This window comes from Physella acuta, unplaced genomic scaffold, assembly GCF_028476545.2.
Source record: "Physella acuta isolate Inbredline_101_S28 unplaced genomic scaffold, ASM2847654v3 ptg000260l, whole genome shotgun sequence".
Taxonomy (NCBI): domain Eukaryota; kingdom Metazoa; phylum Mollusca; class Gastropoda; family Physidae; genus Physella; species Physella acuta.
In genome coordinates this window covers 79,159-96,347 of record NW_026731779.1, presented here as the reverse complement: position 1 = coordinate 96,347, position 17,189 = coordinate 79,159, and the positions used below count along the sequence as shown (strand labels likewise).

The following is a 17,189-nucleotide window of genomic DNA, read 5'->3' as shown; positions in this document are numbered from 1 at the left end:
TTATATTATTTTATTTTCAAAACTCATAACAAAATTTATACTGTAAAGATACACAAGTTTAAACAGGATAAAAACACTCATCAGAGAACAATGAGAATACGTGGAGTAGAGAGTAGACAGCTGACAGCCGCTTGGGCACCAGGCCCAGCCCCACAGCCGTGCTGTAGCCAGCCCTGTGACAATAATTCCATGCTTGCCACTGCCCAAGTGCCGACTGTTTCGAATATCGTTGAATGAGACTGTTAATTTAGAATGCATTTCCCTATCCATCAGTAATCATTAATTTGACATGAGTGACGTAGTTTTTATTAGCTTCCTACGGTCGAGCTGGGTACTGGACGGTGGGGTACGAGTTTACCATGGGCTCTGTGGGGTGGAAGATAAGCCTGGTGAGAACCAAAGGACAGAAGCGAATGATGCAAGTTATTCAAACCGATATCCAAGCCAGTTAGTCGGAGTTTGCCGTGTTGAGGCCTGCCTGGCTAATGGGAGACACCTCCTGAGCCGGTGTTATCCGTAAAAAAAAAATAATAAAAAAATTAACAGCTTCTAAAGTGGATTGGGATAGGGGGAATAGTCCTATATTTTTATTTTTTTATTACTCATTTCATTATTCTGGCGAAACAAGTGTATGTTTTTAAATAATTTTTTTTTTCATATTTAAAGCTATTTATTTTAAATAACAAATCAAATTTATTTACCTAATCCTAATAAAATAATAAAATATTGAAATTAAAATGTTAGTGTCTCTTTAAAAACTGGGAAATTGTCAAAATTTTAACTTTTAGCTATTCCGTTTCAAAAGGTTGCCGACCCCTGAACTAGAGAAAAAAATGTGTTTAGTTGTTTCCCATTTTAACATTCATAGTAACCAGGGGAAGCAACGATTTTTCTGAATTTTTGGATGATAGCAAACGTAATAATACAATATACATTGAAATGATTGTGTTATTTATTATATTTTACACACCTATTAATACGTTTTTAAGTAATATTCTGTCCATTTGTGATAATTATTGAGTTTCTGAATAATTAATTTGCTCTAAAATATGTATAAAAGCATTAGATTAATGACCGGCTGAATTTTTGAAGATGGGAAACTACCGCAGAATTGTTGATTATGTCTGTTGAACCATTTATGGTTATGTTTATTGAACAATTGGAAAATTTGTATCCTTTGATAACCCTTCCACTCTTGAACATGGGTCGGCTCAAGAGCCGCATGCGGCTCTTTTGATATCAAGATGCGGCTCTCCAGCTCCTTGAACAAATACTAATAATCTTAAAAAAAAAATATTTGAAATGAAAAAAATGTTAGTGGCTCTTTAAAACCAGGGAAATTTTGAACATTGTAACTTTTGGCTCTTCCGCTTCAAAAGGTTGCCGACCCCTGCTCTAGAATAATCCCAAATTTTTCCCATCCTTAATATGTTATTGTTCAAGGTTTGACATAGTTGAGACTCTGGGTAGAAAATGTAACCATATAGATTATAGATCTAGATCTATGACACAAAATTTAAAAGTCATCATGTTGGTGGGATGTGGGACAGGAGTAGTGAAAAGTGGGACAGGCTAAAAAAAGAAGAGGGACAATCAAGTAATTTAGAGGGGCAAAAATGGATAGATGTTACAATAAATAAAATATGTGCTAAGTACTTGACTGTATGGATTAAATTAGACAAAGTTGAGCTTCATTAATAAGGGGTAAAAAAATTGGTTAAAGACATAAAAACAACATTCTTGCCATATTTTTAAGTGTATGAATAATAAAATCTAGTTAATTCTTACATAAATTATATGCCTATTTTAAAATATTAATTCTTTTTTTTTGTTTCTGCTCTTGAGCTTCCCTATCTAATGCAGCTGTAAGTTGTGTTACATCCTTTATTTCCATTTTACACAACACCCCCATTTAAAGAAATAATTTTCTTCAGTAAACATGCATTTTATTTTATGACTAAAATGCTACTACAAAATAATTCACACACAGTTTTTCAGCTCAAATCTTTATTTTTCCAATGTATACTCTCACACTGATAATATTTTTAAAAAGATTGACTTGTATTTTGTAATGGCAATTTTTATTGCATACAGTAAAGCCTAAGATTTTAGTACACCCTAAATATTAAAACTTGACATAGTTCAATTAGTTTCTATATTTACATAAAATAAAAGCTGCTTTACATAAATACTGTATTGTAAAGATGTTAGTAGAAAGAATATTTATTTTTACTGTTAGAATCTGCTTTAAGCTACTTTTTCAAAGTTAAGGATGATGACACACACATGAAGTTTAGTTGGATTCAAAATAATATTTTACTGACCTCTGATGAATTTGGTAGTTACAAAAATTATTTTAATATCCAAGACAATACTGGTTTTTACTAAACAATTATGGTAAAAAAAACAATAAATCAGTTGTACAATAATACTGATTGTGATATAAAATTAATACATTTTAATCTTTATAAGTAATTTACATTAATGACACCAGTGAATAATGCAATAATATAGAAAATAGATTTGGTAAAATTCAAAAGAAGTGCAGGTTACTTCTAAATCAATAAAGGTCATTACCCGAATACATCTAAATGTCATTTCAGATCTAAGACCATTCAAATATTACTACTCAAACACTAAAATTTTATGAAAGTTGATGAGGAAAAATATTCTTAGTTGTTAATTTTTTTCAAATACTTATCTATAATGTACTAAACTTTAAAAATTAATAAAACACTGATAAATTACATTAAAACGAAATTACTTTTTAAAATACAGTTTGGTCTATATTAGTCATTATTTATCGTTTTCATAAAAATCAATAGAGCACTGATTTGTGTTTTAAAAAGAATTACCTCACAGGTATTCCATCAACTGACCTCCGTACCCTCTCAACTAACAATCCAATATTTTGTTTATACAACCTGTCGTTGCTCAAATCGACATAATTGTATCGCAAAAGAACCTTCCTTATAAACGACTTTGCAGTTTCAGCAGGGACATACTTCAACAACAAGGGAATAATTGGCTTTTGGAAAGCATCTGCTAAGGCAATCTCTTTTGCGCAGTGATCACTTTGGAGATATTTCGGGGTGATTAAGCACAAAAAAACCTGGCATGTCTTCATGGTTCGCTGAATTTGGCTCTGTAGTGTGTCAAGAGTGGACTCTGTGTAGGAGTTGGCCGATGACCTGGTGCTGTAGCTACTATGTCCATGCCAGTCTGTGGTCAAAGAGATGTCCGCCCAACAGCTAAAACCTGCACTTTCTAGAACTTTCTTGATCTCTGTGACTTTTGTTTGCATGTCCCATTGGTAAGAAATAAATACTTGTGGATTTTTTCTGAATACAGGAGCTGTTGATATTGTTCTACCTGGAAAATAAGCAAAATTATTATTGTACAGTCTGTGTAATCTTTAGAGATAATTTTTAATAAGGAAATAGTCTCTCAACCAATAAACAGGCTTTAATTCAAGTGCTGACAGGCAGGACAGTGTAATGAAAGATACATTGCCAATTACATTTAGGTAACATAAAAGAAAAGTTACATTTTATTATACAACTTATCTCCCCTTTTTTATTTTTTTATTTAAACATTTAGAGAAAATTTTTAATGATGTTATTCTCTTTCTTTGGCAAACAAAACGATATAAAAATTTTGATTTATGGGAGAGTTCAAGAAAAGAAAACCAGGATTGATAAATGTAATAAAAGTTATGTTAAAGTGCAAAACAATTCAGAAAATGAAGAACATATTTATAGAAGTTAAAAGAGAGACCAGAACATAAGATGTAAAAACATGAAACAAACAAATGATGAGAAGAGTAAAGTTATTGCAAAGATTAAAAATGGGCCTAAACAATTAGGTCAGCATGCAAAAGATTGAACGGAAAAATAAAATCCAAGTGATTTTACAACTAGCATAGCCTGTTTATAGATGTATTTAAATTGTTATCTGACCAAACTATCAATTTATACTTAAACAGCATATTTTATTTAACTGAAAAATGAAAGCATTTTATTGTTTTACTTTTTAAATTATCATAACTGATCAGTTGGCTAAAAAAAAAATAAGCACCAATATTTTAAAAGAGTATAACAACAACGATAATTTTACAATCATCCATTAAGTGAATAAAAAACAATTTTCATAAGAGAATAAGTAAAGATTTAAGCTAGAAATTAGCAATATCGAAAAGCAAGGAAAAAAAATATTAATGCAGCAGCAGTTAGCTATATTTAATATAATTACAATGCCATAAGAAAAAATTACTTTTGTGTTAAATGTATGGCAAGTAGTAAGTTAATTAGCTATAGCCTACATTATAAAGATTACACTTTAAATAGTTTGTAGCTAAATAACACTGTTGTATGAGTCACATTATTTCAAAGAAACTTATGACATTTAATTTTAAATGTTAAAATAATATGTTATTTCAGTTATTTACTTTGTTTAATACTAGGTAAAGTTAACTTTTAAGTTAATATTTTAATTACTAGAAAACATTTATTATTTCAATTATTTTATTCCCTTGCCAGTTTAAATAACCTCTATTAGCTATAGACTCTAGCTGCATTATAAAATACATACTTTTGACTAATTGTTGCACATCAAGGATTTTCAACCCATAGATACTTAGCACTGTTCATTTTGTTGTAACTATCTTGAGACATTTGGTGATTTGGGATTCTTTAGTTTCTGAAGTTCATCTTCTGGTACCCATTGGTCAATCAGCTTGCTCTGGCAAAAGGGTTGGTTTAGCTTTTAATGTCTGGAGGTCTTTCCAGGATTATTTTTGCTCTTTTTCTTATTCGTTTTTGCTTCTAGGGAACATCACGAGACTTGATACTATATGCTACCTGTTAGTAAATGTTATTAAAAAATTCCCAGCAAGTTACATCTATCTTTAGTATTTTTTTATATTTAGCTCCCACTAAGTCAACTAACATTTCTTGTTTACTATCCATTTTTTGTGATGAGTCTGATATCGGATTCCAGCTTTGGGAGGTATTTTCCATATGTGATCTTGAGGTTCTGGCATAGAAATGTTTTATAGCTGCCTGAGTTTACTCTTCATTTCTTTTTCCAAAGCTGTTTCTGCCTGTTTCTTTCAATGTTCTTTTGGACAGTGTCAAAGTTATTTGAAACAGCTATTCAAAGAATGCAGACATGATTTTATTTTTATTATATCCTTATTGAAGTGATGCAACCTAAGTTCAAGTATAGTTTTGAACTACTTGGATCTAATTATTCTGCTGCTGCTTTTTTTTTCATTCAAAATGTATTAACCCTATATTGCATACTGTATTGCATGTTAAAAAATTTATTTCTAGCTTTAAAAAAATCACAGCAAATACTATAAATACCACACAATCTCAGCACTCCTGCAGTTAAAAAACTCCCTACTTCTTGAATGAACCAGACTCTCTAGCGGTTTTAGACCATCTGCCATTTTGTTCAGATAAGTTTGCTCAAGGACAACTCCTGGAACTCTTCTCAATGGCTTGATGCTATGTTCCAGAATTTCAAGACTCTCGGCATACATTTTGGTTTCAAAGTCTACAGCTGGACAATCTCCTGAAAATAAATGCTAGCATTTACATATATATATAGATATAAGTATATATATGGGGACGGCGTGGCCTACTGGTAGAGAGCTAGACTGCTAACTTGAGAGTCTCGAGTTCAATTCTGGGTTAAAACTAGTGTTAAGTCCCTGAGTCCACTCAGCTCTGATGGGTACCTCACTTACATTAGGGAAACAAAGGCGGCTGGGCATAGTGCTGACCACACAATCACTTCATATGCCGCGGTCAATGAATCAGATGAACTCTACTTCATCTGCTTATGTGTCTTGGGCACGAATGGGATTAAGAAGAAAAATAATAAATATAAATAAATATATATAAATATATATAAATATATATATATATATATATATATATATATATATATATATATATATATATATATATATATATATATAAAGTTTTATCTTGATATATATATATATATACTTAGTTATATAGCTTTACTTACCCAGAACTGCCCTTAGAGATGGTCTTAACGTATTCCATACATTTTTAAACATAGCAGTCACAATTTTCTTCCCTAACCAGTCAGCAAAAAGAACTTCATGAAAAACAAATGGTGATTTGGATGCATCTTCTGTTACAATAACAATTACATTAGAGGCTGATGCTAAAACTGGCCCATTTGTTTCTAAAAATTCCTCTTTTGAGCGACCTAAGTTGTTTGTATTATGATGAATCACCTAAAAATAAATGTAAAAACTTGTTAACTTGAAAAATCGTTTTTAATGTCTCACATATATTATAAAGCACTTATAAATAACAAATATCCTTTTCATATACTTAACTTAGCATAATTAGTTTATAAAAATTGCAGTTTTAAATATGTATTCTAATTGCTTATACGTAAATACTTTATATACATTTAAACTGCTTGTGTAATAACTTTCAAGTAAAACAATAGAATCTGTATTTGAGATTTTTTTTAGTTTAGTTTAGTTTTTTTTATAATTGTTTGCATGCTTTCTTGTGTTATATTAATTTTAAGGTTTCACAGCCCTAACTCTTATCACTGATCATTCTGTTATAAAGAATATAAAAGGATGACTAGATTAAAATATTTAAAATATTGAATTCTTAAAACCATCAGTTTTAATAGTAAATTATAAAATAGTTGTATCCTGAATGCTGCAACAACAAAAAAAATTAAAATAGAACTTAAATGAACACCAGCAAGGTGTATTGATGCTAAATTTTTGTTAGTCTTTAAATACAACCCTAGCCCTAACCTTGACAGTAATACTAAACCTAAACAGGAAAAAAATACTTCAATAGAGTAATTTATTTCACTGTTGGTGTTTCTGCAAAACAATTTAAACATACCTGAAGATTTTTAGACTTAAGATCTGCTTTCAAATTCTGAGCTAACCGGACATCTGCTGGATCATATATCAAGTATGTAAGATCAGATTTTGATTTTTGAACTCTTGCTCTCAAGTGCCAATTTTCAGGCAGTTTGTTCTCATTGTTTAAAATATTTAATATGCTTTGCATTATTTTTTTCCTCACAACTCGATTGTCGATACCAAGATGTGTGCTCAAATCGTGGTCTGTCAATGACATTAAAAGAAACCCATCTATTGATGCCTCTGCTAAGCTCTGCCTGTAGAATTCTTTGATTCCAAGACTGAATAACCACTCTTGAAGATCACTAGCAGACCACTGGCAGATTTTTTGTTTTTTAAATTCCTCTGTAAAAACAGCATCAGGAGCAGCCAGAGGTTGAGGTGATGACCTCACAACAGCCAACTTTTCCAACTCTTCCATTAACGCACCAACTACAACTGATGTTTTTTCTGCAGAACTTTTGTGCGCATGCTCTGCTGTTAAGTCAACTGCAGAATCAATAAATGCTGAAAACTGTTCAGGCACATTGAAATGTTCTGCTGGTTTGCTAACTAGAACTGAAAATATTTTCACTGAATTGCTTACGGAATGATATCTATCTAGCAAAATTTTCCCTTCATACAAGGAAACTGGACAAGAAAAATAACTCTCTGAAAGAAACAATAAAGCAGCTTTACATTTCTCCGCTGCTTCAAGGCACAGGGAAAACCAACATGGGTTATTGGTATTTCTTTCATCTTTATCAAACCAAATGTCATCCGATAAATTGTTTTCTTTTAACTGCTGAACAGTTTCTGCAATAAACCTTTTTTCCAAGTAGCAGGCATCAGGAGAATATGAGATGAAAATGCTTTTTCTGGACTTTTTTAACCTAGTGGATGAAACTTGTCTTAAATGAGTGTGTGGATTGCCTGTATTAATAATAGTATTATTAGCAGTACTACTACTAGTACTAGTAATATTCTCATCTAGTAAATCTAGTTGTGTATTATTTTCGATATTATTTATATTTGCAGGTGAATCGATTTTATTAAATGTTCGATTATCTGATTCTGCTTGTGTAATTTCATTAGCTTCAATTTCGTTACTTGTAGAGGTGTCATTGTTTTCTGTCGTTTTCTCATCAACGACATTAACTGCAGGCTCAAAATTTGAGTCAAATGTATTTATTTCGAGGGGCGAATTTGTATTTTCACCTAGGCCTGTGAGTTGATGTTGAGAATCTCCAATATTTCTATAATCCAATTTATTTTCGACTGCTGTTTCATCAAAATCTTTGATCTCGTTATTCGTACTCATGGCTCAACAAGGTTGCTTTTACAAAGATAGGAAACGATAGTTAGCAGAATATGTAAACTTCCTGTATGTAGCTTCCTTAGTAACTACGGTGTTGACTAGTAGTTTACCCTCGTTTTTTTTTCTCCGGCTGCTGTTTCAATTATTAATTAACTAGGGTAGGGGGTCGTCCAAAAAAAAAAAAAAAAACGACGTCACGCTCCTAGGGGAAGGGAGGTATTGACTTTTGTGACGAAAGTGGGGGGAGGGGGGGGGTGCATAAAGTATGACACGAACTTTTGAAAAGTAATGCCAGAAAATGAGTTTAAGTCGTTGGGCGTATTTAAAAAAACTTTTTTTTTGCAAATTGTAATAAAAAATAAATATTGCTCAATATACCCGATGTTGACAGAGCTGTGACAGTATTTTAAAACGAAATCGCCGTTTAAAAAAAAAATAATAAATATCTTGTGATTTTTAGGGAGTGGTAAGCTTAAATCTGTAACTTTGTGGGGGGGGGGGGGGGGGGGATTTCGTGACGATGATGAGGTGGGAGGCAAAATTTTAAGAAGTGATATCGTTTATGGGTGACCCCATATGTCTAAAGTATCATTCCCAACGATTCAGTATAGATCTAGGCCTGTAAATGAATGTAATCATCACAGTAGCCTCTGAAATAAAATAAAAAATTAAATGCATTAGTTCTTGTTTTGTTTTTATTCACGTAGTCTAAAAAGAATAAAATTAATTTTCAGAAACAGTTTTTCTTCTATAATACTTTCTTGCTCTCAGTCACAGATGGTTAAAAAGGAAGAATAAGTCGTCTGTAAATCTTTATTTGACTATGCGAACAGTACATATGATATATAATTATAGAGAATGTGCGCGTGCCTCTATAGGATGTATATATCATATGCATTCGTGGGGATCAGTAACGTATTTTAATAATTTTAATTTTATTCTGTATTTTGCAATTTCGATAATGTAAGGGGACACAACCAAGGAAGATTGAATATGTCTAAAAATTAATTGAGTTGTTTCTCTTGAACCACTTTAAAACGTAACTGTGAATTGTTGATTTAGATGGGCGAAAACAAAGCCAATCACTATTTATTGCTGAAAATGTTTGCTGATCCATTGTATATGCATTGGTCAATGTTCTTTACATATTACAAAAATTTTTTTTTTATAAATGGCTGCTAAAATCAATTTAAAAAACGACCTTTTGTAAATTCAAAAGTGGGGCCCACAAACCCCCTCCACCCACTTCCACACGACAGTAAGTCCTACCTCTTACCGTCCCACCCCATCCCCACACCCAGCGCGCGAAGAAATTCTAACGGAGAGGTGTAATCACATTCACATAGTGGAACTATTGTTATCCGGCCATTCCCTCATTTTTAAAGACCTGTCTTTTTTTTATACATAAAAATGAGAAGTTGTAAGCTTACATATAACCAAAACGAAACCGACATAGCTGCATACAAATACTTAGGCTAATCTTTAACTGCAAGGTCATGTGATACAACGCTTTAGATATACTTATCGATTTGTTGGTGATATATTGAAGTCAGAAGCATGCCCAGTTTTAGCAGCAAAATCGATACATTATTTTTAACATCGCAAGTAATTGTAATACTATCACCATAGAAAACGTATTTTGGTTTATTGAATTTCAGTTTAAAAAATAAAAAAGTAAACCTTAGTTTGTTATAATACAGTAATATGTTACAAGCAGTATTTATTATGCTAACTTCACGAGCTTTATATCTTCGACTAGATGTTAAAGTAGAGCCTATTCCACTCTGTTGATTGCAACGAAGTTTGTATAAGAGTGGGGACATGGGATATTAAAGAAAACAAAGAAAACTTCATACACTCTACTTATAAATCATAAATCTCTTATAATTTATAATTGACTTATTCAACCACCTATTATGTAAATGATGCATGCGTTCCAACAACATAAGTGGGTTTATGTCGTGTTTTTAAGTGGAAGATCTAAAAATGTATATAATTTATATAATTATGTAATTATGTTACATGAGGTATGGTAGAGTTGTAATTTAAAAAGCAAACACTTGTCATCAATTAGACCTGGATGAAAGTGCTATGTGAAAATTAAATCATTAACAATACGCAATCTCATTAAAACAACTAGATCTAGATCTATAAATCAAAAGTGTATTTTTAAAAACGATTTGAACTAAATCAGGAGTAGAAGGTATTATTACAAATTAAAAGAATAAATAAAATTTATATTGAAGATATTATCACAAACGAAAAACATAAAAATGCAAGATGTATTCTTTAGCTTGTTTAAAACTTGCTCGTGTAAATAATTGTAAATAGCTTTCTGCTACATCAAAATCTGGGCTGCTGAAAGGCTAAAACATGTTTAGGGTTAGGATTAAGGTTAGCCTCGATTTGAGGAAAGCTAACGTTTCAGAATTTATTACTTCATCAGTAAGTAACCTAGCGATTTCGGCTAATTACAAATTTCGGCTATAACTTTTAACTATTTTAATTTATTTTTACCCCTCAAAAACACGCGTTGGTCTGATTTTGAATTTTTTGGGTATTTATAAAAAAAATTATGGTCCTAAAAATAAATGGCAAATGCCCTAAATTTGGGTCATTTTATTTTACAGTTTACCTAACCTTAGTCCTTACACTACACACAGTAACCTACTGTAACATATTTCTAGATTCTAGGCCCCTATTTTTGTAGCTATTTTTGTAGCGATTTTAAAGCTAACAAAACCCACAAGTCATTCGTCTCATGGTTATAGCATTGAGGAGGAATGAGAATTTATATTCTAATATATATTAGATCTAGAATCTACCTAACTAATAATAAAAGTAGATCCTAATATTAATATTAAACTAATAATTTCCAAAAATTACAAAATCTTGAATTGGTTTTATTACGTTTTGCAGTTATGATTGAAATGTTTGGTTGAGCCGAATAGGGCTAGGACATATAATAAAAAAAATTTATTCTAGATCTAGAGAATCTTGGTCTTAGCCTGGTTTAAGAAATAAATCTAGGCCCCAGACCTAGTCTTATTGAGAAGGCACTAGCTGGTCTAGTTACCTATCTTACTAGCTAGTGTCTAGTTACAGCATGAGTATATTCAGTATAAGTATAAGAATCTACTAACATTAGTAACAAAAGTAGCTTGGTTACACTAAACACAAATAGTTTATAACACAACCATTGAAGGTTAAACTTATGTTTCAAAGTGCAGACATTCTTAAATGGCACTTGTTGATTGCATCTGAGCAGCCTTATGATAAATATTAAGATTATGATAGTATCAAGCTTGATAAATAAATAATAAATATTGAATCAATTCTGTCAATTCATGACATTCATAATTCCACTGCAAAAGATGGGTTAGGCTGCCGATTATAAAAGAATACTACCAGTTAACTAATAATTAATGTCTTTACTTAGGTGTTGTGCACATGATATAATAAAACAAAAATGTAACAAAACTTTCAACACAACCAAGTAATAAATGTTAAACCTACATAAAATCTCAATAGACAACTATCTCTACTTCATATTACTATAGTATAAGTCTCATTCATTTGACCTAAAATCAAGATCAATTTTTTTTTATATTTATATGAATTCTCTCCCCCCCCCCCCCCCCTCCCCATGATGAATACAACTAACATCCCAACATTTATAAAGTTAGCCTATTTTATACAAGACAGGTAAAAATAATTGTCCCAAAACATCATTAAACCATACCATAATCCTTTATTTTAAAGAGAGCTTTGAAAAATCAAAGTTTCTCATAGAAACCTCAGCAGGACAATTCATTATCTTTAGGATAGTAAATTTTGCAAAAACAGAATTATAATTATTTTTTTTAGTACCAAAGTACCAAATCATTATATAGCTTTTCATACCCATATAATCTTTCTTATCTTGAGTCTATTTACCTCAGGGGAGGTTAAGGTTGCTATTGCATTTCTACTATTGACGATACCTTTTTTAATAATCATCCAACTTATGTCTCTAATAGACAAGCAAAAATGTAAATGAATCCTTGGCAGTGATCTTTTTTTAAAAAGTGTTGTTTTTTTTAATTCTAGAAAAGTGTTTTTCTAAAACACAATGCTGTCATCACACTCCTTCACTGTAGAACAAGTTGAGTTGATTCGCAGGTTGAGAAACAGTGGAATAACCCACCAGCAAGTTATTGATGCCTTCCAGGCCTATGACAGATTAGAGAACGAGCTGGGAAGTATATATTCTGTACCAGTATCAGAGACTGGAAAAAATTCAGGGGTATGTTTTTATGATTTATGAATAAACTTGCTTGAATTAAAATTAAAATTTGATATTATTGTTTAAAAAATGATTTGTTATTGTATGTTTACTTGACAGATATCAACTCTACCCATAAATTCTAGAATGGTTAATTCTAGTCAACATTCAAGTCATAATTCTTCACAAAATTACAAACATATGGAAACACAAAAGGCAGATCACTCTGTATTTTACCAGCACTTAGATCAATCTAGTCATGGCATTGATAGGCTTACTGCTCTTTTGATGGGGTGAGTCATCTAAGTTTGAAATAACTTCTCATTTAAAGTTTCTAGAGTCTGTTGAGTATAAGAAATTTGTGGTGATGGATTTTCTTGGTGGTTTTGTGAGTTAACTGCTTTCTATTAATTAGTAGTACACCTTGTAAATAATGATCTAGATACATGGTATTACAAATTTTGAATTAATAAACACTAACAGTATTATGATTATGCCTTATCATTAAGAAAAAAAGTACTTTAACTTAAAAGTAACTTTAAAGTGAACTTGATATTCATGTTTTTATTCATAGAAATAACAAGGACAGCTTTCATGAAATTGTTAGTAAGTTTGTCGGATCAAATCCATCATTTGATGCCAAGTTGCAAGCTTTAGAAATTGGTAATGCCCTTGCTCATTTGATCCTACTAATTAAGCATATCAGACTGAAAATTTTGTTGTATATTTAGCTAATGCAGTTTTTCTTTCCCAACTTAACACAACTAATCTTTGGTTGGGTTAGGTGGGCTAACATTATTAGGGCTTAAACTTAATTTCTTCTTGTATCTGGCTGCCACTAATTTGTGAATACTTGTATGTTATAATTGTAATGCTATATTATTGTCTCTGTACAGGTGTAGGAGAAATGGCCATGTGTCATTTTTTATCAGGTGACATACAGTCCATAGATCCTTCAGAGAAACTTAGACTTTTGGATTGGTTTATGGAGAAGTTGAAAGATATTGATAGTATTTCTGAAGATTTTAGTCAACTTGTAAAATTTCAAGGTTTGTTGGTCTTTTTTTTTGTGTGTGTGACTGATAATCAGATTATCAGGTGCTTTTTTTTTTAAAATTCAACAAATTTTTCTGTTTTTAACTATATATGGTTCAAAAGAGTTCAAAGAAACAAAACAATATCTATACAGGTTGCTATGGTATATTAGCTTTCACACTATTTTCATTTTTTCCCCATTTAATTATTGATGCAATGTGACATATTTTTGTTACCTAAAACTAATTTTGAACTTGCCCTTTGACCTAGTCATGTTTTATGAAAAATCATGTTGACAAACTATTTATGTAATACAGATTTTTTAAAGTAATATTTTTCTATAGTGCAAGACTGTTTTATTGACAGGGTATTCAGAAGGACTTGATGTTCATTTTGTTCCGAGAAGAGAGAGATTTACCTTCAGAGAAAAGCATCTGGAAGTGTTAGAGAGGTTTTTTAAACTAGGGCAGTACCCATCACAGGAAGAGAAAGAGCATATTGCTAATGAGTGCAACATTGCCATGGCAACTGAAGGTAAACTAACAAAACTATAAGAGGTTCTAATGCAAAGTTTAAAGAATTAAAATCATACTTCATGCTAAACATTTACAATTTTTAAAATAAAAATGAAGTGTAGGTGTTAGGGTTACATTTTAAAATCCAAATTCTGTGAAATACATTGTTGGGTCTAACAGTTTTTAAAGTCATTACTAGATTAAGCTAATGAAAATAAGAGTTAACTTTTTCATTGGTTGTTCAGTATGTTTTAGAAATGATCCTAACTGCATGTCCTGAGTCAGATATTTTATGTTTATATCTGTAGCTGCTCGTGAACTTGGAGAAAAGGAAAAGTTAACTCATGTTCATGTCGCAACTTGGTTCAGCAACAGAAGGAAAGAAATTAAAAGATTAGCAAAAAAAGGTAAGACTTGAAGTTAGATTATTTGGATTAAACAATTTTGTAACAGATAGTTTACTTATATTGAAGTTATATTGAAGGTTTATTACAATTTATCAATATTTTTTTTTACTATTGTCATTTAATTCCTTATAACTTATAGCATTTATTCTAAAAGTTTACAACTTAATTTGTATTGGTTAGATATGGTTAGATAACATATTAATTCTACCCCAATGCTTTGATTTAATAATGCTCTTTGACTTTATGTTTTGTAAAATTCTTTTTGATATCAGTTAAATTCACTCAGCCATTCTCGTTTCTAACAGATGGAATTAATACAGAGCGGGTGATTCTGCCTAGTCGTGTGAAACCCAGGTTTTCCTCACACTTTATTCCTAATGAAGAATTTTTGGAGGAGCATCCACCAGCTGTGACAAAACTTTCACCAAGTGTTAATAATGTTAATAGGGACTCTAATTCAGACTCTTCAGTCAGCCAGGACAGTGTATTAAACTTTGGGCCACTTAACAATCTAAAACTGGAACCTGTAACTTTAATACATAATTCAGATCCTGCCAACAAACCCGACATGGTGGTTTTTCCTCCCCAGTACTCGACAGAACACAGGCCATCCAAAATTTCCAAGTTATCCATAAATAGCTGTAAGCAGCAAATCAACAATAGTTTGCATGCTGTCACTATAAAGCAAGAAAATTTAGATGAACACTGCTAGGAATTATTTTTTTTAAATTGTTTGACTTGCATATAACAACCAAAAAACATATTCATTTATAATTGTATATATTTCATTGTTAAAAAGGTCTATTATTTTAACATATTTATTGAAGAAATATCCTCAGATTTGTTTGCAATTATTTTAAAATTACTTTTAAAGTATACAAGTTTTAATTTTAAAATCTATTATCATTTAAATTTGTATTTGTTACAAATAATTGTCTAACAGTTTTTTTTTAACAGTGATTGCAAATCTTACAATAGATTGATGTTTTTCATTGATAATTTAAATAATTAATGGTAGTATGGTTTTCTGAACATACCAAATTATAGTTTAAGAAGATAATAGACCTAAAGTTTTTAAACTCAGTTATCATTCAGTGTCTCAGATTTTTATTATCTTGAAAACATTCCCTAGGAATCAGCCGTGTCATTGCTGAGAGGTGTGTGTCAAGTGTATTGTAATTTATCAAAATACTAAGTCACCCATAAAGTTTGAAGAATCATCAAGATGTGTAGCCCCCTACATAAAGCTTAAAAATAATAATTATGAATAAGAGATCCTTATTTGATGTAAATAATAGAATTACATTAAGCTTAGCTTGCTGGAACAGGCGTCTATGACCATGCTTAAGTGGTGAAACATTTTTGTTTCCCATTATAAATTGAGCAGGAATGATTTGCAGTCATCTAGTACTTATTTATAAGATTATCCGGGGCCTAAAGAAGAAATGACAATCAGTAAATGTAAACATATTTTCATTACCTCAAAAAATTAGCATATTTTAATATTGTTTTAAGAGAAGCAAAAATTAAAAGCCTAATTTTTTTTGACTGCCTTGCATTCAATACACCAGTTAATGAGTTCACGTATATTGTTTCTTTTGAGGTTATAAAAAATAGTGTTTTTTTTTTTAATTTATAAAACACTATCTTCAATTTATCTAGAGCAGTGCTTGAAAAAATATTTGATTATTGTCCAATCAATAGTGGGCCTGCTATTTGAAAAACATCTACTGTTCTGGTTGTTGGTTTTATTTTTGTGATTAGAGTTTGCAGATAAGTTGCTAATCACACTCAAGTAAATGGCGTTTTTTATTTTTTTAAATTATTGTGTTTTCAAAATTGTTTTAGCATCGTGTTAATTATGTCATTTGATTTCCCCATTTTTATTTGAAATACTTAATTCTTTTTGCAAAATGTATTTATTGTATAATCTGTGAAGAATGATAGTTGGCAGCTTACCAAATCAATTATATACAAATGATGAATGTTGTGATCATCCTACGCTAAGATAACTATTATTGCAGGTGTGTATAAATAAATGGTACCACATAATATGCAATAAAGTTCATGTTCTTTGGCTAGGTGTCTTAATAAAAAGGAATTATATATTGAACCCAAGGAGCGAATTTGTACAGAATATTTTGGTATATTTTTTTTTTATACACTATTGTAGCAAATGTTAATTTGTTATGTGAATTTTTTTTTTTTTTTACAAAAATGTATTTTCAGAATGCTTATAGATAAGTGATTTGTTTTATTATTTATTTATACTGCTGCAATTATATTACATGGTACCTCTACCCAAACATTTGAAATCTTGTTCCTATTTTATGTAAGCATAGAGTGACTTATGACCCCATTTTTAAGTAAGATTTCAACAACTTACAAGATACTAATGCACTGACTGAGACTTTTTGTTAAGTTTCAAGTCTTCTATGCAGGAAAGGATTGTTTCCTATTATTCTAACACTCAGGTGTCAGTGTGGATTGTTTTAGTGGGCCCCCACAGAGTATTTTTTATTCCTTTGACTGGTATGACTTGCATCCCAAGGGGCTAGAACCCATCCTTTGTATATTTGGTTTGCTTTAGAAGAAAAAATTGTCGTTAATTTATATTTATATGCAGTTCATTTAATTTATACAGTCAAATATTCCATTAAGAATTTATTGTTTAACAATTGTCATATAATAAAAATTGAAATGTGTGATTTTTTACTTGTTTATGTCTGCTTAG

The 17,189-nt window shown here is 30.8% G+C and overlaps 2 protein-coding genes across 3 annotated transcripts; one reads left to right on the top strand and one right to left on the bottom strand.

The window, feature by feature from the left end:
• Positions 1-2,839: 2,839 nt before the first annotated feature.
• Positions 2,840-8,258, bottom strand: LOC131938958 (uncharacterized). 2 transcript variants are annotated; one of them, XM_059297206.1, is made up of 4 exons: positions 6,915-8,258; positions 6,040-6,274; positions 5,407-5,577; positions 2,840-3,372 (listed from the first exon to the last, which is right to left on the bottom strand). In XM_059297206.1, the coding sequence occupies exons 1-4, from the start codon at positions 8,235-8,237 to the stop codon at positions 2,852-2,854; spliced, it is 2,250 nt and encodes a 749-aa protein (XP_059153189.1). In that variant the 5' UTR covers positions 8,238-8,258; the 3' UTR covers positions 2,840-2,851. The 2 variants fall into 2 exon arrangements, with proteins under 2 accessions (XP_059153189.1, XP_059153190.1); XM_059297207.1 differs by having other exon boundaries at positions 3,257-3,372; positions 5,367-5,577.
• Positions 8,259-10,587: 2,329 nt separating this feature from the next.
• On the top strand, positions 10,588-17,160 carry LOC131938933 (homeobox-containing protein 1). The gene is made up of 8 exons (XM_059297166.1): positions 10,588-10,679; positions 12,324-12,519; positions 12,619-12,791; positions 13,073-13,161; positions 13,395-13,547; positions 13,900-14,067; positions 14,357-14,455; positions 14,761-17,160. Exons 2-8 carry the CDS (start codon positions 12,346-12,348, stop codon positions 15,165-15,167), a joined length of 1,263 nt encoding a protein of 420 aa, XP_059153149.1. The 5' UTR covers positions 10,588-10,679; positions 12,324-12,345; the 3' UTR covers positions 15,168-17,160.
• Positions 17,161-17,189: the final 29 nt, after the last annotated feature.

Bases quoted from the DNA above. Each gene is read 5' to 3' on its own strand.
- LOC131938933 (XM_059297166.1), top strand. From the start codon at position 12,346: ATGCTGTCATCACACTCCTTCACTGTAGAACAAGTTGAGTTGATTCGC. The intron at 13,162-13,394 runs GTAATGCCCTTG...GTCTCTGTACAG, and splicing joins GTTGCAAGCTTTAGAAATTG to GTGTAGGAGAAATGGCCATG. The intron at 14,068-14,356 runs GTAAACTAACAA...TTATATCTGTAG, and splicing joins CATTGCCATGGCAACTGAAG to CTGCTCGTGAACTTGGAGAA.
- LOC131938958 (XM_059297206.1), bottom strand. From the start codon at position 8,237: ATGAGTACGAATAACGAGATCAAAGATTTTGATGAAACAGCAGTCGAA. The intron at 6,275-6,914 runs GTATGTTTAAAT...ATTTATTTTTAG, and splicing joins TTAAGTCTAAAAATCTTCAG to GTGATTCATCATAATACAAA. The intron at 5,578-6,039 runs GTAAGTAAAGCT...ATTTATTTTCAG, and splicing joins ATCTCTAAGGGCAGTTCTGG to GAGATTGTCCAGCTGTAGAC.